General features: G+C 36.6%; 4 protein-coding genes across 4 annotated transcripts; 3 read left to right on the forward strand and 1 right to left on the reverse strand.

The window, feature by feature from the left end:
• The first annotated feature begins 186 nt into the window (after window positions 1-186).
• LOC132066393 (putative disease resistance RPP13-like protein 1) lies at window positions 187-1,652 on the forward strand. Its single transcript, XM_059459713.1, has 2 exons — window positions 187-1,566; window positions 1,632-1,652. Exons 1-2 carry the CDS (start codon window positions 187-189, stop codon window positions 1,650-1,652), a joined length of 1,401 nt encoding a protein of 466 aa, XP_059315696.1.
• On the forward strand, window positions 1,516-4,874 carry LOC132068553 (putative disease resistance protein At3g14460). Its single transcript, XM_059462177.1, has one exon. It carries the CDS (start codon window positions 1,661-1,663, stop codon window positions 4,448-4,450), a length of 2,790 nt encoding a protein of 929 aa, XP_059318160.1. The 5' UTR covers window positions 1,516-1,660; the 3' UTR covers window positions 4,451-4,874.
• Window positions 4,875-12,831: 7,957 nt separating this feature from the next.
• Window positions 12,832-13,663, reverse strand: LOC132066394 (uncharacterized). The gene is made up of 2 exons (XM_059459715.1): window positions 13,565-13,663; window positions 12,832-13,395 (listed from the first exon to the last, which is right to left on the reverse strand). The coding sequence occupies exons 1-2, from the start codon at window positions 13,661-13,663 to the stop codon at window positions 12,832-12,834; spliced, it is 663 nt and encodes a 220-aa protein (XP_059315698.1).
• Window positions 13,664-15,601: 1,938 nt separating this feature from the next.
• On the forward strand, window positions 15,602-21,186 carry LOC132068554 (phosphomannomutase). The gene is made up of 12 exons (XM_059462178.1): window positions 15,602-15,739; window positions 16,592-16,687; window positions 17,289-17,333; window positions 17,421-17,487; window positions 18,536-18,612; window positions 19,482-19,517; window positions 20,015-20,070; window positions 20,265-20,364; window positions 20,467-20,562; window positions 20,654-20,743; window positions 20,825-20,876; window positions 20,985-21,186. Exons 2-12 carry the CDS (start codon window positions 16,619-16,621, stop codon window positions 21,053-21,055), a joined length of 759 nt encoding a protein of 252 aa, XP_059318161.1. The 5' UTR covers window positions 15,602-15,739; window positions 16,592-16,618; the 3' UTR covers window positions 21,056-21,186.
• Window positions 21,187-24,348: the final 3,162 nt, after the last annotated feature.

Below are 24,348 nucleotides of genomic sequence, written 5' to 3' on the forward strand. Positions count from 1 at the left end.
ATGTTTTTTTTATTTTTGTCCTATAGGCAGTTGACTCACCAACTACTTGTTAAAAGTCTCTGCTGGAAAACAAGTTCATCCAATAATTGATCATCAATACCCTTTCTGGAATTTCTCTTTACACAGTTGCAAGATTTTCTCTATACACAGTGTTCTTTCTGTAAATTTAATCTGATAAAAGAAACCATGGTTTGGTGGGAAGCAGTGTTATCTCCAGCTCTGCAGATTCTTTTTGACAAATTAGCTTCAGGGGAAATCCTGAACATACTTAAAGTATGGAATGTTAGTAAACTGTCACTTGACAAACTCAAGATTTCTTACTTCATCAATACAGCTGTGCTTGATGATGCAGAAGAGAAACAGTACCTGAATCCAGCAGTTGAGACATGGATCGACATGCTCAGAGACGCTGTGTTTGAAGCTGAGGACACTCTTGATGAACTGGCTACTGAAGCCTTGAGATGCAAACTAGAACTGAATCCTCAGATATTTTCTCAGCAGGTGCGTAGTAGTTGGAACTTTATTGGTATGAAATCAAGAATAGAAGAGCTTATAACTAGACTAGAATACATTGCAAAACAAAAAGATATTCTTGGTTTAGAAAGTAACAAAAAGTCTTGCTATGGAAAGATGTACAGGGCTCCAAGTACTCCATTGTTACTTGGATCCCATGTTTATGGAAGGTATACTGAAAAAGAGGAACTAATTAAGTTGTTAGTTTCTGATTGTGATCATGATACAAATAGAGTTGCTCCCTTTTGTGTAATTCCTCTTATTGGTATGGGAGGGATTGGAAAGACAACTCTTGCTCAGATTGTCTATAATGACAAGAGAATTTGTGAGGCGTTTGACGTAAAAGCTTGGGCTTGGGTATCTGATGATTTCAATGTAACAAGTATAACCAGGTCACTGCTTGAATCTGCCACTGCCAAACCCTTTGACACAAATAGCTTGGAAATTATTCAGAATGGTCTGAAGCATCTGTTCAGCAAAAAGAGATTCTTGATTGTCTTGGATGATATATGGACTGAGAGCTGGGATGACTGGAATGAGCTGTTGATCCCTTTTTTCGAGGGGGATCAAACAAGTAAAATAATTGTGACAACACGAAATGAAGGGGTTGCATCAATCACTGGAACGCTTGCACCTTACCGTCTACAGGAAATGCCACATGATGCTTGTTGGTCTTTGTTCTTGCATCATGCTTTTGGTGTTCGAGGCTTGCACATGCATACGAGTTTGAAAGATATTGGAAAAGAGATCGTGAAGAGGTGTAAAGGCTTGCCTTTAGCTATCAAGACACTAGGAGGTATGTTGGCCTTGAAATTGGACGTTGCTTACTGGACTCAAGTCTTGAATAGTGATTTGTGGGATTTGCCTTCCAAGAAATATTCTGTTCTACCATCTTTAAGATTAAGCTACCATCATCTTCCACCAAATTTAAAGAGATGCTTTGCATACTGTTCAATATTCCCGAAAGGGTATGAGTTCAACAAGAAAGATCTAGTCTTGCTGTGGATGGCAGAAGGATTTGTGCAGCCAGTTACACAGATAACTATGGAGGAAGTGGGCAATGGAAATTTTACTGAACTGCAATCCAGGTGCTTTTTTCAAGAATCCTCGCAAAATAGATCTCTCTTTGTGATGCATGATCTAGTACATGACCTGGCACTTAGTGTTTCCAGGAAAACATGTATTCAGCTGGAGGACAATTGGAAAAGCAGATTGTACCAGAATTGCGAGAAGGCTCGCTATTTTTCATGCATTCGTAGTAACTAGTAAATATGATGTCTTCAGAAAATTTGAAATGCTCAGTGATATGAAGCATCTACGCACGTTCTTACCATTAGCACCATTACAAGGAGCTGAATTTTGCTATTTAACAAAGAAAGTACTGTCAGATATTTTGCCTAAGTTAAGCTGCCTTCGGGTGTTATCTCTGAGCTATTATTGTATCACTGAGATTCCGGAATCCATTGGATGTTTGAAGCATCTTCGCTTCATCAATTTTTCATACACAGAAATTAAATGCCTTCCACAGTCGTTCAGTAATCTTTACAATCTACAAACCTTGCTCCTACACAATTGTGACTATCTCATTGAGTTGCCTGCTGACATGGGGAAACTGCTCAATCTACGCTACCTTGATGTTAGTGGAAGTGGTATACGAAAGATTCCTCTGGGACTAGATAAATTGGTGTGCCTCAGGACATTACCAGAGTTTGTAGTGGGTAGTAATATTTCTAGTATCACGACATTACCAGAGTTTACAGTGGGTACTAATAGTTCTGGTATATCCGATCAAGAAGATAAAGGTTCTGGTATAGGTGCATTGAGAAACTTGTTGCACCTTGAGGGTTCACTTTCAATATTGAATTTGGAAAATGTGGATGATGTTTGGGATGCACACAGAGCTAGCTTGATAACTAAGAAACACCTTACTGAGTTATTGCTGCAATGGAGCAACGGTTTTGAGGACTCGGAGAAGGCTAGAATGGCAACTGATGTTCTTGAGTTGTTACGACCCCATCGAAATATAGAGAAGGTTACCATCAATGGCTATAGTGGTACACAACTTCCAACTTGGATCGGGAATCATTCATTCTATAAGCTGGTTTCTTTGAGTTTAAGCGATTGCAGAGGCTGCCGGATTCTACCATCACTAGGTCAGCTTCCTTCACTCAAAAATCTCATGGTTAAGGGACTTAGTGAGATAAAAAGCATCGGTGATGAGTTTTTTGGCCATAATTCAACCACATTGACCCCTTTTGCATCGTTAGAGACTCTAACCTTTACAGAAATGCTGGAATGGGAAGATTGGTTGTTTGATTGTGATGGAGATATGGAAGCATTCTCTAACCTCTTGGAGCTCCACTTGGAGGAGTGTCCTAAACTGCGAGGCAAATTACCTGACGTCCTTCCTTGCCTTGTTAAGCTTGTGATTTATGAGTGTCAACAATTGGATTCTTCTCTTCCGCGACTTCCACAACTTCATGAGTTGGAGCTAAGGAGATGTAACATTAGGTTGATTAGCAGCCCATGTGAGGTGACGAAACTCGCTTCTTTGCAACTGTATAATATTTCCAATGAATATCTACCAGAAAGTTTCCTGCAAAACTTGACCACTGTTGAGAGATTGATTATCAGTGATTGTTGTGAGCTTGTGCATTTATCGAGGAACAAGAATGAATTGCAGTACTTAACATCTCTTCGACGGCTGGTAATCAGGAACTGTGACTTACTTGGGTCCCTTTTTGAGGAAGGGCAGAAGTTGCCTCACGGATTGGAATATGTAGAACTGGATAGTTGTCATAATCTGCTGAAGTTGCCATCTTTACTTCATACTTTAGCGTCCCTCGAAGAAGTTCTAATCACAGATTGCCCAAGGCTGGAATCTTTTGCAGGAAAGATATTTCCTTCTAACTTAAAAGGCCTTGCCATTCAAGGATGCAGTTTGGAGTCTTTACCTGAATCTATGATGAACAGGATCTCATCTCTCAAGTACTTGTCCGTCTATGGGTGTTTAATGCTAACTTCTTTTCCAAGAGATAGTGAGTTGCTTCCAACCACATTTCAGCAGCTGACAATTGAGAAATGCCCGAATCTGGAGTTTCTTCCTGAAGGGATGATGCATAGCAGCAACACATCTCTTCAAGTACTGGAGATTTTCGATTGCTCTTCTATCTCATCATTCCCGGGAGGCCAACTGCCAAAAACTTTGAAAACGCTCACAGTTTGGAACTGCTTCAATCTCGAGGCATTACCTGATATCAGAACCGAAACAATGCTTCTTGAATCTTTAAGGGTTGGGAATTGTACAAATCTCAAGCACTTGCCTCATGGCTTGCACAAGCTGTTGAATCTTAATTACTTGGAAGTTGATGGTTGCCATGGTATCGAATTCTTTCCCCAAGGAGGCCTTCCACAAAACCTTACAAAAGTACTAATCCTCGACAGTGAGAATCTGAAGTTCCTTCCGAAGTGGATGAAGAACCTCACATCTCTTGAAGAGCTTCAGCTATCTAATTGTCCTTCAATCACATCTTTTCCGGAGGGCGGTCTTCCCACTAACCTTGTGTCTTTGGATGTCAAAGATTGCAAGAATCTTATGCCAATGTCTGAATGGGGATTGCACAGGCTTGCCTCTCTTAGAAGGCTGACAATTCATGGGATCAGTTCAAATCTTTCTACTTTTCCTGAATGGTTGCTTCCATCAACTCTAGAAACACTCGATGTCGTTCAGTTATCAAATCTGGAATCTCTTTCTCCCTGGATGCAAAATCTCACTTCACTCGAAAATCTGAAGGTCAAGGATTGTCGAAAAGTTCTTTCTTTGCCAAAGGAAGGGGTGCCACCAATGCTATCCTATCTAGAGATAAGTGGATGTCCCTTGCTTGAACAAAACTGTGAGTGGTCCAAGATAGATCATATCCCTTGCATTGTGATGTAGGCTTCAAGATGGATTGAGTATGTCCGTTTTGGCCCAATAGACCTCATGGATTTGTCCCTTGGGTTGCACCATCATCGGGTCCAAAAGCGCGCGCACCATGTGAACTTATGATGTGCCTTATAAAGTTCTTCACTTTCCTCTCCCATTCCGATGTGAGATTCGTCTAAGGTATCATTTGTCCTTCTTTAGAAGCTTGTCAGCCGAGAAGCCCGCTTGTCCTTCTTTTTGACCCGTCCTCGGCGGCCCGCCATCCGTCATGGGCGTTACACAAATGCATGTTTATCTCTTTGAGTCTGATATAAACAGTAGTGATCTTGATGTGTTAACAAGAGGTATGACAATTTTCATCTGCATGTACTTTAACATATCCTTTAGAATTAACATCTTTATCCAGTTTTTTAGTTTATATCTTGCACTTACACAAAGTTTTAAATAGTAATAAATAGATCGATGAAGTGGACAACCATCTTCTATGTTGCTCGGACTTTCCAAAAAAGCTACCGCACGTGTGTTGGATCCTCCAAAAATTGCACTAGTTTTGGAAGATCCAACACGCGATGACATTTTTTAAGAGTAGGAGCAACATAGTCCTCGAGCAATCGTTTGCAGGTTTCTTGAATAAAAAATTGCTTGATTGAACTGATGCATCCAAGCAAGTGAGCAACAGCTCAAAAGTTTTTACTTTTGGTGTTTCTGTAGGATAAAATTAGACTTCAAGGCAAGAGTAAGGGTTCTGCTAAGTGAATAATCTCATCACTGTTACAAGGAAGTGCAGCAAAACACTAGTATTGTATGATAATACTCGAATTGACATCTGAACTTTGCCTATGCTTATGGCATTGACCTTGGTATATACTACTATTGATATGGTAAAACGTATTTACCTTGGTATATACTACTACAGATATGGTAAATTTTAACTCCTGGTACCTGGAAAATATATTTTCGGTGCATATTACAAATTTGAGAAATTCTTAGGAGTCAAAACTAAAATAATTTTTTCCTGGTTTGAACTAATAAAAGGTTTCAAACTCCATGAATTGTTTCCGTAGTAGTTGAACTGAACACTTGAAACTCGAACTCCAATACATTATGCGAACTCCAGTACATTATGCTGGAGTTTTACTTGTTAGAGTCATGTGTTGAAATTGTTCCGAATGAGGGGTATTTCGTCCAAATATTATTTCCAAAAAGTGACTATTCTCAATTACATCCCAATAGTGTCCAGAAATTAAGAAGCAATCCAAAAACTAGTCATCCGAGCTAATTTTTACAACATCTTTTGATTGGTCACTCTACGTTTCCTTCAAGCATCTCGAGGAAAATATGTGCATATGGTCGAGGTTATAATTGACCCTACACAATAATCCAATAACTTGGAAATTTCCAATGTGCCTTCGTTGTTGTTTCCTTTCTCATACTTTTATGGTTTCAAAAATCCGTATGGTTATATTGCACTTTCATATACTAGTACGTTTTTTCCCCATCCGATGTCAATTTCAGGTTTATTGTTTTTCTTTAATATTATTTAAAATTTTAAGGATGTTTAACTTTGCTTTATTATAAAGTATCACTTCTTTCATTGGCATTTGATAGTACTCTGACTCATTTGGTACGAGGGATAAGAGATAAATAGTCTCAGGATTAAATTTGAGATAGGTTTATTTCACGTTTAGTTGGGATAAAATCATAGTATAACTAATCCTAGAATTGGTTATCCTGGGATTGTAGTGTTATTTTATCCCTGTAAGAAGGTGGAATAACTAATCACAGGATAAATAATCCTGAGATAACTTGTTTCCAACCAAACGAGCCTGAACTTCCTTTTTTTCCTTCCTACTACAGTCTAAACATCATCTAATTTCACTTGAGTATTTGTTTTAATGCTCAACAAATGAATTAAAAGCTTACGCAAAGTAGTGAGACTTCATAAACAAATTATACATTGAACTGGTTAAGCAATGTTATGGTAAAACTTGCAAAATTTGAATTCAAAGGATATAAAAATCTAAGAAAAAATAAATCAATATAGTTTCTAATGTTTTCATTCGTAAAATAAAAGGAAACCATCAGAATTATGAGTTTTCTTGCATATCACGATGTTGTCCCCACTCTCATGTTGCTTTGTTTCAACTTCCAACTTCTAGATATTCTTAATGTCAAATAAAGTGAATGCCACTTTACCCCTCTGATATTTAAGGGTTGGGAAATGATACCCTCTCTCACATATTAAATAGGAACGATAACCCCCTATTAAATATTTTCCGGTGAGAATCTTTTGTTTTTTAATAAAGATTTTTTTTTTCTTTCTAGAATTAAATACAAAAATATATATCTCTTATTATTGTCCCATTCACCTATTTCGCTGAAAATGTATAACAGCTACTTGAAAAAATCTGTTAAAAAATATCTTTCTTAAAAGGGTGAAAATGATTTTCACCCCAACTTTGCTTTAAAAATCAAACTCCCCCCTCAACTTTGAACAATAACAATCTCCTCCATTTATTCTATGCAATGACTATTTCATCCTTCTTCTTTTTTTCCATCCTCCATTTATGTAATACATTTTTATATTATATATAATAATTATTTTTTAATGTAGGTATTTATAGATTCTTATTTAAGTTCATTAACATTATAAGTAGAATAATAATTTTATGAATTTGTAACAAAATCTAATGCTATTTTTTATGGTTGTTATGCAGTAAGTATATATATATATATATATATATATATATATATATATATATATATATATATATATATATATGTATATATATATATGTGTGTATATATATTTAAGTTTATATATATATATCTCTTACTCTCTATTGTTTGTATAATATAAAATTCATTTATATATATAAATAAATCATTTTATAAAAAAATTTACCTCTATTTTTTAATTGTTTTTGCATTACCTGCATATAAATATATTTATAAAGTTATGACGAACCATTTTTCACTTGTATAAATAAATATTAAATTTTTTATTATTTTTAATAAAATTATTTTTTTGTTTATATTAAAGTTTTAATTTATTTTATTATAAAACATCATTAACTTATATACTCAATTAGTATTCTCACTTTTTTCTTCGACTGCAAGATAATATTTATTTGTTATAATACATAAATTAAAAAAATTAAAAATATCATGATTTTAAAGAAGTAAAAAAAAGAAGACAAAAGTTGATAATGTAAAGGGTGAAATAGGCATTTAAAAAAATCAATTAGGATAAAGGGGGAAGAATGTCTATTGTTCAAAGTTGAGGGGGGAGTTTGATTTTTAAAGCATAGTTGGAGGGAGTAAATGATTTTCACCCTTATTAAAAACAAAAGATTCTCACCGGAAAATATTAAATAGGGGGGGTTATCGTTCCCATTCAATATGTGAAGCGAGTATCGTTTCCCAACCCTTAAATGCTAGGGGGTAAAGTGGGATTCACTCTGTCAAATATAATACCCAAATAAAATGAAAAATTGAGTAATAATGTATTACTCAAAATTGCAAGCTAACATCAAAGCTCACTAAACCCACCACAATTAAATAATCAAATCAAAACAAACTTGGAAAAACACATGTTACTTCTAATGAGTTAGCGGTAAAAGTTTATCCGCACTACATGTTTATAGCAAATTAATAATAGATGTATGACATGTATTTGTATATACACTAGTGAAAAGGTTCGCGCTTCGCACGATTATAACAAATATATATTTTATTATAATTACAAATTGAATGTAAAAAAAAAAAAAAATCATAGATAAGTAAATAGATGTATATTACATTAATGTCTACACTCAGTTTAAAATGATTATCTCTACTAAACTGAGGGAATTGTACAATATAAATGCACAAAAATAGAGCTAACACGTTAATACGCATAAAATGATAGATTTATGTGCTGAAAAAATAAAAATATGAAGGAAAGGATATATGGAGGGGAATAAGAATATAGCACGTGATCGCTAGCCTCAAACTCCACTCTCTGAGAGCATTGACTTGGTACCAAAATAATGTAAACAAAATTTGAAGGCATAAAATGCCACGATATATGACTTGCCATTAACAAAACGAACAGGGAAAAAAGAATAACATAATGTAAAAATAATTTTACTTTCAGTAATGACTAAGATTGCCATTTAAAATCTGTCAGTTGTTTTTGGAAACCTTCATAATCCCTTCAACTTGTTGTTTTATGGCCTGTTAACTTTTGCAGTTTTGTTCTCTTCTGTTAAACACATTTCATTGTATCATTTATATCAATGAAAAAATATTTCTTTTAAACGAAACTTTATGCATAATATATATATATATATATATAAATTTTAGACATATTAGTCTCTTCTAAGAAACTATCCAACATATATACTTACACACTTTGGTAAAATACATGAAAAATTAAAAAATTCCATGCTATTTATACATTGCAAATATAGGAAGTGATGAGAATAAATTGTTTCAAAAAAATATATAAGAATTGATATCAACAACATCAATTATATAATACCTTAATAAATCTGCTTTCATTTCAAGAAAATTCATACCCATTTGAGATTAAAAACGAAGCTCCACCTCCAGGTCCCCAAAAAGAATATGAAAAGAAAAAAAACGATGTCAATTAAAAATTAAATTATCGATCAAAAACAACAAATTGATGAATTAGCAAAAAAAACAGAAACAGGGTAAATAAAAGACATTCACCGAATCAGAGAGACATAAGAGAAATATAGGAATCTAACACATTCAGAAAATTAAGAGAAGTACTAAATAAAATAACATTCAAAGTAACAATATTATAAGCCAAACAAAATTAGAAAGATAAAGAACAAATCGGGAAAAAATAAATGAAGCCAAATGACGAACAGAAAGACTTGTTTGATGATCAGAAAGAGGGTGGTAAACATATTGAGTAACTGCGAAAAAAAAAAAATCAATATTAAGTGTATGAATTGTCATATAAGTAATCATTTTGTAAACTCTACGTTACACGTCCTTTAGTAAATCATTAGTAATTAAAGGAGAAATTAAATGAGACTAATTTATGATAGAGTTAATAGGAAAGGATAATATTTTTCAGGAAATCTTTTAGAAGAAATAAATTAGATAAATGAAGGGGAAAACTCAAAAAAAAAAAGAGAAAAGAGATAAATGCTTTTTAAGGCCATGACCTCATAGGTACCACATCACCTTATATGTGCCTATTTGTATTATATATATAGATTTCTTTCACTTAGCCATTGATCAAAATACATGTTTTTACTTTATTAAATTACTTAATCATAAAAAGTGGGTAAAATTTGATATAAGTACTCGATGCGTGTAATTTTCACATGAGCTTCTGCTTGATAAGACTTGCCCACTACTGCTTTATTTACGTATGGTTAATAATTTAGGGCTGTCCAGTGAAAACCAAACTGCACCAAATTAATAATCTGAGTCAAATCGAGAAAAAAATCGATTAGTGGTTTGGTTTGACTTATTTTGGTATTGGAAAAAAATCGACCATAATTGGTTTGGTTTCGTTTTAACTAAAAAAAGTCAAATCGAACCAAACCAACCCGACAATTCATATATACATTTTATGAAAATATTTTATACATAAAACTATTTATTTGTAATACAACAACAACAACAACAAGCCCAGTATAATCCCACCATGTGGGGTCTGGGGAGGGTAGAGTGTACGCAGACCTAACCCCCACCTTGAAAGGTAGGCGTACATTTCCGAAAGACCGCCTCTCAAGAGAGGAAAACAAGACAAAAGGTCGTATAGGATCGAGCATATCGAAAAACAATATGAAAACAAGGAATAACAAAAGCGAGAAAGTCATGGTAGAACGGTCCGAAAGAAAGGAGCATTAACTACTACGGATAAATAAGCTAATCAAAGTACAACGTCCAACAAATATAAAAGAATCAAATGCAGAAATCAAATGGCAATAAACAAATGAGCAAAACTACAACTACTATGGTGAAAGGATAAGCCACCTAGCCTTCTATCCTAATCTGAGTCCTCCACAACCTCCTATCCAAAGTCATGTCCTCGGTGAGCTGAAACTTTGTCATATCCTATCTAATCACCTCTCCCCAATACTTTTTCAGCTTCCCTTTACCTCTCCTGAAACCGTCCATAGCCAACCTCTCACACCTCTGCACTGGAGCCTCTGTGTCTCTCCTCTTTACATGCCCAAACCATCTCAGCCTCACTTCCCTCATCTTGTCCTCCACCGATGTCACTCCCACCTTGTCTCGGATATCTTCATTCCTAATTCTATCCCTCCTAGTGTGCCCACACATCCACCGCAACATTCGCATTTCCGCGACTTTCATCTTCTGAACGTGAAATTTCTTGACTGGCCAACACTCCGCCCCGTACAATAAAGTCAGTCTAACCACCACTAGTCTAACTTGCTTTTAAGTTTCGTGGCACTTTCTTATCACATGAAAGACTTCCGAGGCGAGCCTCCATTTCATCCACCCTACACTAATACGACGTGAAACATCGTCGTCGATATCCCCATCTCCCCGTATAATAGACCCAAGACGCTTCGAAACTTCCTTTCTTTGAACGTCTCGGGTACCAAGCCTCACTTCCTCGCTCACCTCACACCGCACGCCATCGAACTCGCACTCTAAGTATTCTATCTTGGTCCTACTCAATTTAAATCCTTTAGACTCCAACGTTCGTCTCCACCTCCACCTTATCGTTAACTCCGTTGCGAGTCTCGTCAATCGTGACTATGTCATCCGCGAACAACATACACCAAGGCACCTCACCTCGTATTTGTCGCGTCAATACATCCATCACCAAGGCGAATAGAAACGGGCAAGAGTCGATCCCCGATGCTACCCCATCGTACCGTGGAAGTGCTCCGAGTTTCCTACCGTCCTTACCCCGGTCTTAGCTCCATCATATATATCCTTTATCGCTCTAATGTACACCACAGTACACCTTTAGCCTCCAAGCATCTCCACAGACCTCCTCGCACTTTGTCGTAGCCTTTTTTAGGTCAATGAATACCATGTGCAAGTCCCTCTTTCGCTCCCTATCGCTGCCCTCCGCCAATCTCCTTACAATATGAATGGCTTCGTAGTCGAGCGCCCCGCATGAATCCAAACCGGTTCTCCGAAATACACACCTCTCCTCACCCTCATTTCCACCACCCTTTCTCACACTTTCATAGTGACTTAGCAAAACTCCATACCTTGTTTGCGGCTTTGAATGTCTCCCTTGTTTTTGTACACGGAATCATTGTACTCCACCTCCATTCTTCCGGCATCTTCGCTGTCTTGAAAATGACATTAAACAACCCAGTCAGCCACTCCAAGCCTACCCTGTCTGCATTTTTCCAAAATTCCCTAGGAATCTCATCAGGTCCGGTCACTCTTCCCCTGCGCATCCTACGAACGACGCCTCCCTTAACCTCCTCAACCTTTATACTCCTACAATACCCAAAGTCGCGACGCCATCGCAGTGCTCCAAGTCTCCCAACACAATGTCTCCGTCCCCTCATTCGTTCGAAAGTTCATGGCGAGTATGACCGCCATCTCTCGTCTAACGCGGTTTCCTATACCAACACTTGGCCATCCTCGTCCTTGATGCACTTCACTTGATCCAAGTCGCGTGCCTTCCTCTTTCTCGCCTTGGCGAGCTTAAATAGCTTCTTAGCCCCACATCTGTCCTCTAGCTCATAAAAGGCGTTCGGCTCGGGCCCGCTCGTTTTAGCCGCCGAAACCGCCAACTTCGCCTCCTTTCTCGCCATCTTATACTTTTCCCTCGTTCGTCCGCTTCTCTTCATCATCCTCGCTATCTACCAACTTCGCATATGCCCGCTTCTTTGCTTCTACCTTCCTTGGACTTCTCCATTCCACCATCAATCCCCTCGGTGCCTACCGCGCGCCCTACGAGACCCCCAATACCTCTCTAGTCGCTTCCTAACGCAACCGGCCGTCCTATCCCATATACGCTTCTTCGCATCCCCCCTACTATCCCACACTCCCATAGCCATCAACTTCTCTCCCATCTCTAGGGCACTAGACAGAGTCAAACTCTCCCACCTAATCCTCGATCGGTCATCCACGACCCTCTTCTTCTTCTTCCTTCTTATCTCTAAATCCATCACCAATAGCTTATGTTGGGTCGTAAGATTCTCACTCGGTATGACCTTGCGTTACCTTACGGCGGCCTTTGTCATCTTTTCTAAGAAGCAAAAAATCTATTTGCGTCGCAGCCACCGAGCTACGGAAGGTTACCAAGTGCTCCTCCTTCTTCGGAAAACTCGAGTTGGCTACCACCAATCCAAAAGCTTTTGCGAAATCCAGGGTGAGACTCCTCCACCATTTCGTCCCCGAAGCCAAATCCTCCACGCACCTCGTCATAACCTCTCGAAACGGACCCCAATGTGCCCATTGAAATCTCCTCCTATGAATAACTTCTCAGTAGGCGGTATACTTACCACCACTTCGTCCAAGTCCTCCCAAAAGCCCCTTTTTACCTCCTTGTTTAAACCCATTTGTGGCGCGTAGGCACTAATAATGTTCAAGGTGAACCCTCCAACGACTAACTTAATCGCCATCATCCTGTCATTGATCCTTCTAACCTCTACCACCTGATCTCTAAGCTCACTATCTACTAAGATCCCTACCCCATTCCTATACCTCGACTTGCCCGAGAACCAAAGCTTGTACCCGTCCACATCCTTAGCTTTAGGTCCTACCCATTTAGTCTCTTGGACGCAAGCTATATTAATCCTCCTCTTCTTAAGAATCTTAACTAACTCTATGGACTTTCCCGATAAAGTCCCAATATTCCAAAACCCTACTCTCAACCTAGAAGCTTCCTCAACCCCCTTAGCCCCCCCAACCTTAGCCCTCGATCCCAACCGAGAACATGACCCTAGTCTACCATCCCTCACCAAAGCCAGTAAAGCAAATATACGCTAGTGAAAGGTTAATCTAAGACAAACGAAGGATCAATACTAAAGCACAAGTTAACAATAGTCTATAAGCAGTGAAATAGGTATTCAATTAGGCGGAGCAAGCAAAATTTATAAGGCTAAAAGACAGGAAAATGGTCGATTGGAGGTACCGACTCTAAGTAGATAAAACCTGTTCACCACCGAGAAATCTCTGTGTTGCCGTCGGAAAATCGTTCTCTACCGGAAAATATTGTTCACCGGCGGAATCACCGTTCACCGGCCGAATCATCGTTCACCGCCGAGAGCCGCCGGAAAACTCGAGTACAGTGCGTAAACTACCCGAAAACCTGCGGTGGAGGGTTTCGTCACGCGGTGGAGAGAGAAAGGAAAGAGAAAAAAAAAAAAACGAAAAGGAAGAAGGAAAGAGAGAAGAGAGAACGGAGGAGAGAGAGGGAGAGATCCGGCGGGCGAGAACGTATTACCAGTGGTGGTCGTCGTCGTTGCCGGTTGCCGGTGGCCGTTTGTGGTGGCTTGGTTGGGGGATGGGTGGGGTGGGGGTTGGGAGGGGGGAGCTGCAAACTTACCGTTGGTGGAGATGAGAGGAGAAAGAAGATGAGATTTATAAATATTTCTTAAATTTTTTCATAGTTTTTATCTTTTAACATATTATTTCAAACTTAGACTTAGAATTTTGAATGGTCCAATAATTTTTATAGCCCATAAATGTTAGCAACTCAAATGAAGTTCAAATCAAAACCAAATCAATACTAATGTTAACAAAGAAATTCAATTCTATCACAAGGAATGACAATAATGTTGGATATCTATTCTTTAGTTTTGCATTGGTATAGATAGTGAAAATACATAACTTAATTTTATTTTCTTTTTGTCATGTAATTAATTCTTATTAACCGTACTTATTTTTAGCATGATTTATTATTTTTAGATTTGATCATTTTCATTATGACTTATTAATTAGCAATATTTATTTTATGCAATTTCATTGTCTTTTTTGTTGAATATCTTATTACAATATCATCACTCATCTCATATTTTGTGTTATTTTGTTAAGAAATACCTTAATTATATAAGCATATCTAACTATGACTAAAGAAATGTTTGAAGTAAGAGTTAGTATATGTCTTGTATGAAGATTTTTTCGAAAAAAACCCCGAAAGTCCGAGAAAATTTGAGGTTGAAAAACCCAACTTATGTTGGTTTGGTTTGGTTTATAGATTTTAATAACCGACAAAATTGATTTGGTTTGGTATATGGAAAACCCAAACCACTTCTAGATCATATTTTGATCAAACTACAAAAATGTGTCAAATAAAGAAAAAAGAAGCAAATTATTCATTTATCTCAAATCATTTTTCTCATCCATTTTGGGATTTGACTAATTCGAATTCGTGCCGAAAAGTCTCATTTTAAAGGTAAAGCAATTCAATTTTCTTTGCTCGAACCCAAAATATATAATTAAGAATGAAATAACACGAGCTAGTTACAATTCCACCACAATTTTGATGGTTCATATTTTTTTTAATCTTTCAACAATTTACCAAAACTATTTAAGATAATGCCACAAATCTGCTAATTAAGTAGATCTTATACTTGTATTGAGGAAAATCCCATTGCGAAGAAATTGTCATCCGAACCACTGACCATTAAATATCAAAACTTCTTATAAGTTTTGTTTCAAGTCAGAGAACAAAACATATTCTAATAGGGAGTGTTTTTCCTTTATTGAACATACTCGACATCAATTTGAATCTTATCAAACTAATTTAATTTTTCATGATTAAATGATTTAACATAATAAAAATATGTACTATCTTTGTCCTGATTTATGTGACACCATTTCTTTTTTAGTCTACCCTAAAAAAATATCACATTTCTATAATAAAAAACAATATAATTTAATTTTAAAATTCTCCTTTAACCCTTAGTGAAATGATTTATAGCCACGCAATTATCTAAAATTTATTTTAGATCACACATTTCAAAAGTCAACCTCTTTTTCTTAAATTTTGTACCAAATCAAATTGTGCCACATAACTGAGATGGAGAGAATATTAATTAATCACAATTAAGTGACCCCAAAATTTGGTGTAAACTCCACATTGGGATGGTTGTTTAACAATCCGTATGACACAAATGAATGATTTGGCATAATATAATTGGCTAATTGTTGAAAGAAAGTGTCAGTTGGACATAGATCTAAAAACTCAGTGGCAGTAACTTACACCTTTGAGTGAAAAGACCACAACCACCACTCCCATATAGTATATCCACAATATAAATACACACAACTCTCTCACAAAGTTTATTCGATCTCAGATCTGTGTCCAATTCAAATTTTGTTGAGGTAAGCTTAATAAATATTTCATACATTGTACACTTATTAACATCCTGTTTTTTTTTGTAAATGCCAAGTGTTTGAATTGTGTGTCGGTGTAAAATTACTCCCTTGCACGTCTCCTCTTCTTCTTCTTTCCAATCGGTGCATATTTTGCATTTTCTTTAACTAAAAGTATATTACGTCATCTATCGTCTTGCTGTTTAATTGCTTTTTTAGTACATGTATCAATTACTCCATCCGATTTATTTTTATGTGATATAGTTTGACTCGGCGCGAAATTTAAGATAAAAAGAAAGACTTTGGAAATTTGTAGTTCAAAAGACGGTAAATCATTTCATTAAGGGTAAAATAGAAAGTCTTTAAGTTAAATTATATTTTGAGGCAGACTAAAAAGGCAAGTGTATAACATAAATTGGGACAGAGGAGTAGTACATATATATCTATTTTTGGTAATAACATTCAAGTACTAGACAATCTTGTGATATTAAATTAAAGATACGTGTAATGTATCAAAATGGGAATAGTTAATTGTTAAAAACATACATAGTTGAGGCGTGTGATAGTTCAGGTAGGAAAATGAAACAACTGGTAGGTAGTTCAGGTGTGTTTATGACGATTATCTCAAATGGAAAATAAGACACGGAAGTTGAAGGAGAAGTAGTGCTATATATGATAGGAGTATAATTATATATAGAGTAGTTAGAAGGTATTGGTTAGCTTGCACTCAGTGCATTCAATGTGTATCAGCCACTGATTGTAGGTGTTTTGTTTCCATAATTGGAACTTTATGTGTTGGATCATATTTTGGTATTAAGAAGTGTAGCTGAAAAGGTTGAAATATTGGTTGTTGAAATGCAGGAAGATTTGCTAAGAAGTATAGATCAAATGGCTGCAAGGAAACCTGGTTTGATTGCTCTTTTCGATGTTGATGGAACTCTTACAGCACCTAGGAAGGTATGATTACCTGCTTTATTTGCTGGTTTATTAGCATTATTATCGTAGTTTCTTGTTCTTTGATTTGTGTTACCACCTGTTGTTTCTTCTGCTTCGGTTATAGCATTATTTTGTTGTTGTTACTGTTCCTTTTTTCTGAATGCTATGTGTGTCTTCTTCATTTCCGTATTTCCTTTTTCAAACTGCTTTGAAATGCTTTACCTGAGCCGAAGGTTTATCAGAAATAGCCTCTCTACCTCCATGTTGTTGTTGTATTTGCTGGTCATTAGTTTGATTGTTCCTATTGTTTCATTTACTAATTGTAGATTTGGCTTTATGGACAATTATATTCTTGTTGATGGGCTTGAATAAAGTAGAATGATATATATGATTTGTATACTTCACTCCGACCTGTTTGAGATTGAGGTGCCGTTGATTGATCCACTATATTCTTGCTAGCCTGTTTATTTTTTTGTGAAAAACAATTTGTCATGAGTTTTATGTGATCTGATCTTACTTTCTTCCTTTAATTTAATAGTAGTAAATTTACGAGTAGTGACGGTTAACCATCTCCATAAGGATACTGATTTTCTTCTTTGGAAAATTTCCCTTAAAATTTCAGGAATCTACTCCACAAATGTTGACATTCATGCAGGAACTTAGAAAGGTAGACGATTCTTTTGCTCTACTCCTTTTTCCATATATTTTTTTCCCCACAAGGACTCTTTGGCTTAACAATTCTGTCCACCTGCAGGTTGTTACTGTTGGAGTTGTTGGAGGTTCTGACCTTGTAAAGATTTCAGAACAGCTTGGCAAGACAGGTTAGCTAAACTAGCATGTATACTAAACTTGGAGTTGGGATGATGAAAGGTTTACAAAAACTTCAGACTTTGTAGGTAGGATTTGTAACTGAGGAGCTACATCAGCTTATTAGAGTTCATGTTTCTAGCTTAGTATCTAAAATTCCACTCAGCATTAGGCAAGAGTAGAACGGGTGATTTACTAGACTGGCCTTGGAGGTGAGTGGTCTTGAACTTTTGACCCCATTTGCCTCATGGGGAAGTTTTCAAGTTCAACAAGTTTTGACTTCTGACCTTGAAGGTTTGCCCATGGGGCAAGTGGGGTTCAAAAGTTCAAGGCCACCCATTTCCAAGGTCATTAGGTGTAATTCCTGGAGTAGAATTATGGTTTCACTAGCCAAGAGCACTGAACTGAGTTTTGATTTAAAAAAAAGGAACTGAGCTTTCTACTAGCAATCATACATAGCCTTATGGTTGTAGCTCCATGTAAGCTGTTGAAATGTTTTTTTTCTGCCTAACTTTACTGCTAAACATTCTTTGAGGTCATGCTTGTCCATATGGAGCTGGTATGATTTTCACGAGAACTATCAGTGTAGTAAGCTGGTACAACCACCCCCCCTCCCCCCCCCCCCCGGGAACCAAGAAAAAAGAAGGAAAAATAATAAAGTTCCCTCGAAAAGTAAGAAGCAAGAACGATAAATAATTATAATTTGATCTCTCTCTTTTCTTTTGCTTTGTGCGTCACTATCTTAAACATTGATGTCTGGTGAATCAAAAGAAAAGTCTATAATCATCTTCATGTAGTAAAAAGAAGTCTATCAATGATATCTCGTGGTTCTATTGTGATTCTTTCCATCTCTATGGTTCAAACAGTCAAAAGAAGACAAATGATTAAGCCACTTAAAGTAATGTCTTCCTTCTCTTTCTGGAGTCTCATGAAAGCCAGCCTGAAAGTTTAATTCGCATGAGGCGCAGTTCTTCCGATCATGCAAATCTGAACCGCACTTATACAGAATCCTTGGTTCTCATATGTGGCTATTAACTGATCTTTCTAATATTTGTGATGCAGTTACGACTGATTATGATTACGTTTTCTCTGAAAATGGCCTAGTAGCACATAAGGATGGCAAGCTTATCGGAAAACAGGTAATGGCTAAAATTTGACATCCTATCTATATAAATTTACTTGTGCGGGCAGGTTCATTTTGTCACATGATGAGATCTTTGGATACTGTCTTTATCCTCAAACTTAAAACAACATCGCTGTTGCCACTACATAAGCACTCTGTACCAAGTCAAAACTTCTTAAGATATGCAGCAAGCACTCAGTTGCTATTTCCTAACGTACTATAGTTGGGTTCTAACTTCTTGTTCAAATTTAGATATGATTTACATGGAAGTGGGATCCTCTCTCAATCACAACCATTTGACTAGATAATAGTCTCATCAAATATGGAACAACTGTATCTGGTGGACTGTGTGGAGAGAGAGGAATAGTAGAAGCTTTGAAGATAGGTCCAATTCCATTCACATAGTTAAATGGAATTGTATTGTATCTTTTTATTTTTGGTGTAAAGAGAAAGAAATAGAGGAATCAGAGCTTGTAGATTTGTTAGGCTCTCTGTAAGTAGTATCTTTTTTTTTTATTTTTTTTTTTTTAATATTTTTTATTACATAGGGGGTAGGGGAAGGGATTACAACGTGGGGATTCGAACCCTCACCAACAAGGTGAAAGTTCATGTAGCCAACAAGGTGTAAGTAGTATCTATCCCTTTTTCTTATCTGTTTTTTTTTTTTTTTTTTTTGGTTTTTGTCTTAAGGTTGCCAGCATATCCTTAATGCTGAGGAATACAACATTACCAGTTTCAAAAAAAAAAAAAAAAAATATGGAACAACTGAACAACTTGAAGAAATTTTCTTTTCGTCCATATTCAAGTGCAGCGCTTCTTTCATTCTCCTTAGTTGCTAATTAGCAGGGTGATTTCTTTTGAAATGACATGATTCCCTGTATGCAGAGCTTGAAGACATTTCTTGGAGACGAGAAGCTCAAGGTTAGTCAATGCGCTTTTCTTATTAGCGAGGAAATGTTCTATTTTTGTAAAGTGCAAAGAGGGGAACATACCCAACCAAGTGCAGTTTGATAAAGGCTTAGTAATCTTTCTAATTATTTGTTGATAAGATAACTTATGAAAAATAATATCGTAGAAACGATAAATTAGTCTCTGTGTGTATGCCTATATGTATATGATAAAGGCTAACTTGATTAAGAGCTAAAAAAAAATAGATCACTGGGTAATTTATATTCTGTTGAAAAACTGCTGTGACGTGGTATTTCGTAAGTTCTTGGAGTAATGTTTATGATTGTTAATGAAAATCTGAAAACCAGATTATTATACATTCAATGAAGAGTTAATTCTGTATGTTTGTTGCATACAATTGGGTGAGAATTCGCGTTTTTATTGCTTACGCGCTCACCCAATTGAATTTAGAAATGAGTTTATATGTAGACGGCCAAAACATATCTTGATGGGATGCAAATGATATGCAGGAATTTATTAACTTTACCCTCCATTACATTGCTGACTTGGATATTCCAATAAAGAGGTGAGCATATCAAAGGCTACTTTGCTCGGATCCTCCAAAAACACAGCCGCACCCATGTCGGATCCTCCGAAAATAATATTTTTGGAGGATCTAACACACACACGGAAGCAGTTTTGAAGGATCCAAGCATCATAGATCAAAGGTTGAATTATCTGCTTCTTTGTGGCAAACTTCTTAATCATTCTCCTTTGCAGAGGGACATTCATCGAGTTCAGAAGTGGCATGCTAAATGTGTCACCTATTGGGAGGAACTGTAGTCAGGAAGAAAGGGATGAATTTGAAAAGTATGACAAGGTATAGACAACTGCTCTAGTATCACATATACATTTTGCAGTAATGTACCTCCGGCAGATTCTTTTTCTCTGTACATTAAAGACTATTTTAAACTATATTCAGGTACAGAAGATACGCGAAACAATGGTATCAGTGCTCAGAGAAAAGTTTGCACACCTTAATCTAACCTTCTCCATCGGAGGCCAAATTAGTTTCGATGTGAGCATCTTTAAGCCTTTACTTGTGCTTATTGACCCTTGCATGTTTAAAGTGTACTATTGACAGATGATTCGGGATTTGCTCGTGACAGGTTTTTCCCCAAGGCTGGGACAAGACTTATTGTTTGAGATACCTTGAAGAATTTAATGAAATTCACTTTTTTGGAGACAAAACATACAAGGTAATCTTTAGTTACTGATGCGCTTGAAGCTTTCTCTTCATGTTCGGGCTGAAATAAGAGGCCTGCTTTTTACTTGAACAGGGAGGAAATGACCATGAGATCTATGAGTCTGAGAGAACTGTGGGTCACACAGGTCTGCCTAAAACTTCATTCTTGTGATGTTTGAATAATTATTCGCTTGCATAGTTACCCGAGGAATCACATTACCAGTTATTTGTTTCTTTTTCTCTCGTTTTTCCAGTTACTAGCCCAGAGGACACAGTCAAGCAGTGTTCTGTTCTATTCCTCGGCAAGGACAATGGAAGTTCTTGAGCTTGTTGTGGTTTCCAATACACGATTGTATGCTTGTGACCAATGCACCACAGAAATGAATAATTGCAATAATTTTTGTATTGAGTTTACTCATCAAAATTATAATATGAATGTTGTTCTCTTTTTGTGTACATTTCCGTTCAAGGATAATTTCTATACCGCTCTTGTGGGGCAAAATAGCACAATATAGTTTTACTTCAGGGATGTGGTTGATCTCAGCACAGCCATAATCCCCTCCTCTACACTTGGAGAGATCCTTATGTGAACATTAACCATAATAGCCATGCTGGTTTTACAAGGAATCGGCTTTTCCCACCCAAAATTCGAGCCTTACTCTTTCAATAAGGGCAGAAACTTCACTCATCGAGTAAAGAATATCATGAATTGAAAAGCAAAGTGTGGCGGAGCATAAAATTCTGCCATCTGGGGATCTTTCACCCACTTTGTGTACTAACCTAAACCTTTTTAATTTAATAAATATAGGAAGCAACTGTATTGCTGATTGCTTCAACCCAACCTAATGAATTATACAGTAACTCTCCTACTTTGGTTACTTGTCGAGCAGGATAAAATGCTTTTCCAAAGAATTCTTAGAGTGTAGAAGATTCAATCGTTGCTTCCAAATAGGTACCTCTATAATGATTTCGTTGGGGTCAGTCTAGAGTCGGAATCATGATTTGAAGTTTATAGGTTCGAAATTCTACTCCTATTGAGTTTTAAATTAACAATTTATACATGTCCAATGGATTTCTTGAGACAAATATAAAGTTTGGATCAAAGTTACTCGGTTCGAACAAACCTGTAACCTGTACTGTAGCTCCGCCCCTGGGGTCACCTATACCAGGACAACATATTATATTGCCATGGATGAGCCGAGAGAGCTTGAACAGAATTCAGTGGTGTTCATTAAACTTTTCGCCTTTGCTTTGAGCTTGGCAACGTTTTGCTTGGTAGAATATACAATGCCCTTAAATATTAGAAACGGCTCAAAAATGTCATCCTTGTACCTATTGGATTAAATTTGCCCCTAATGTTATTTTCAAGCTTAAATTGTCTCTCCATTAACGGTACAATTATATAACATTTGATTAAATTTTAATTAAACACGTGACCATTATTTATTGGTCCACATTAAATTCTGACCCAACCAATCTACGATCCAACCCAACACAAAACCCGTTTTAAATTAACACAGCTATACATGACTTACAGCATACTCAGATTTACCAACAGCAATCACAAAAGGGATGTATTAATACCATTGCTCAATGCAGTGAAAATGAATGCATATCAACAATATAAGCTGAAGATTCAAGGAAATCACTGGCAGCGTAGTATAGGATCTTGTTCAGAATTAGATTAAACTGAAAATACAATAGACAGGGCTAGAGTTTAAGAAAGAATGAAAACATTTTTTTGCACGGATTGCCCTTCGTTTGGGGTGGTCTTTAAATTTTGCCACTCAAATTTGTGATCTTTAAATTTTGCCCTTCATATTTGTGGTCTTTAAATTTTGCCCTTTGCTTGGAAAGATAATACATGAAATTCTGGGTTCGAACCCCCACTCAAGCATAAAATAAAAAAATAATTTCGCAAGGCGGGACTAGGGAGTGTATGCGCTTGGATCCAAAGATACAATCTTTAAGAAAAAGTTAAAGTTATGCCGGATCGCATAACTAAAAGTCTACCCCTCAAGGCAAAGTTGCCCTGGCAGTACTTTTAGTTAAACATAACTAAAAGTCTCGGAGGGTAGGGCATATAAAATTTAAACTTTGCCTTATAAGGCAAACTTTTTTTTGGTTGAAAGTCTATTTTATTCCATCCAAAAAACTTGTACAGCACAAAGTTGAAGCTGACCTTCAACTGTACATGGTAAAATTCCTACTCACTAACTTGTATAAGTCAAACTAGGAGCAACTATTACATTAAAAAAACAACAGCCAGTTTTAATCAACTACACTTAGCTAGGGATAGCAATTTAGCAAAGAGCTCTTCGCCATTTGAAATTGTTCGCTTGGATGTGAATATGTTGTGCAATCTCTCTCTCAGTCTATCGGAAGAAGGCGAGTATTTTGAAATGCGAGTAGGTTCCTTTCTCTCCAAACCAATGCCACTAGCATACCAAAAATGCTAAAGAAGTAATGGAGCGTGGCACGATTTGTGTCTAGCAATGTGTGAGATCCATGTGATTTCATCTTGCCCCTATTCTTCTAGTGTACCCCAGCCATACCAACAATCCGTACCACAATCCTTTTGTGATGGAGCATTCAAAATAAAGATGGGAAAATATTTCTTGGGTCTGTACATGTAAGATGCAAGATGGGAAAATATTTCAAGTCTATCAACAATTGCTAATCTACCTTGTATTGCCGGTAAAAGTGTGAATTATCAAAGTTATCTGGGATCCAAGCATAAAAGTTTGCCATTAAAAGTGCCCCTTCGCATAACTTTGTGAAGGAATTACCAAAGTATATGCGGGCACCGCATACTTATGCCCATGGGCGTATTACGTAAGTATGCCGGGGTCCGGCATAACTTTGATAATTCCTTCACAAAGTTTATGCGGTCCCAAGATAAAAGTTTGCCCCCACCCCGCATAACTTTGTAAAGGAATTATCAAAGTTATCGTCGACCCGCATACTTATGCAAGTCCGCCCATAAGGTATGAGTATGCCGGTCCCGCATAAAATTTGTAATTCCTTAACAAAAGTATCGGTCCGGCATACACGCGAACCAAACCTTGTCTTGCGTTTTTTTTTTTTAATTTATGTCGAGCGGGGTTCGAACTCGTAACCTCATGATTTCAAGGCGCGAAAGCTCAAAGTTGCAAAATGCCAAGGCAAAATTTAAAGAGATGAATACGAAAGAAGATAATTTAAAGACTACAACATGAGGTAAAATTTAAAGACTACTTTAAAAAATAAGGGCACCCGCGCAAAAAAATGTTCCTTAAGGTCTAACTTTGGCCCAATTAGGCCTAACTTTGCTACAAAACTCTACCTTGCGGAATTGTCTTTTTTTTTTTCTTTTTTTTTTTATTGAGCCGGGTTTCAAACACTAAACCTCATGGTATTAAGCGAAAGGGTCCAAAATTAAGGACCACCAATTTGCCTGCTTCTTTCTAGTGAGGAAACTGCAAAATCACCTCCGAAACAAAACAAATACCTATATATATATATATATATATATATATAAATAAATAACACAAAAAATAAAACAAAAAGAAACGAACAATAAAAATCAAAAGAAATTGAGCAAAAAAGAGAAAGAAGAAGAACAGAACCCAACCCGAG

This window comes from Lycium ferocissimum, chromosome 8 (genome assembly GCF_029784015.1).
Source record: "Lycium ferocissimum isolate CSIRO_LF1 chromosome 8, AGI_CSIRO_Lferr_CH_V1, whole genome shotgun sequence".
NCBI classification, from domain to species: Eukaryota; Viridiplantae; Streptophyta; class Magnoliopsida; order Solanales; family Solanaceae; genus Lycium; species Lycium ferocissimum.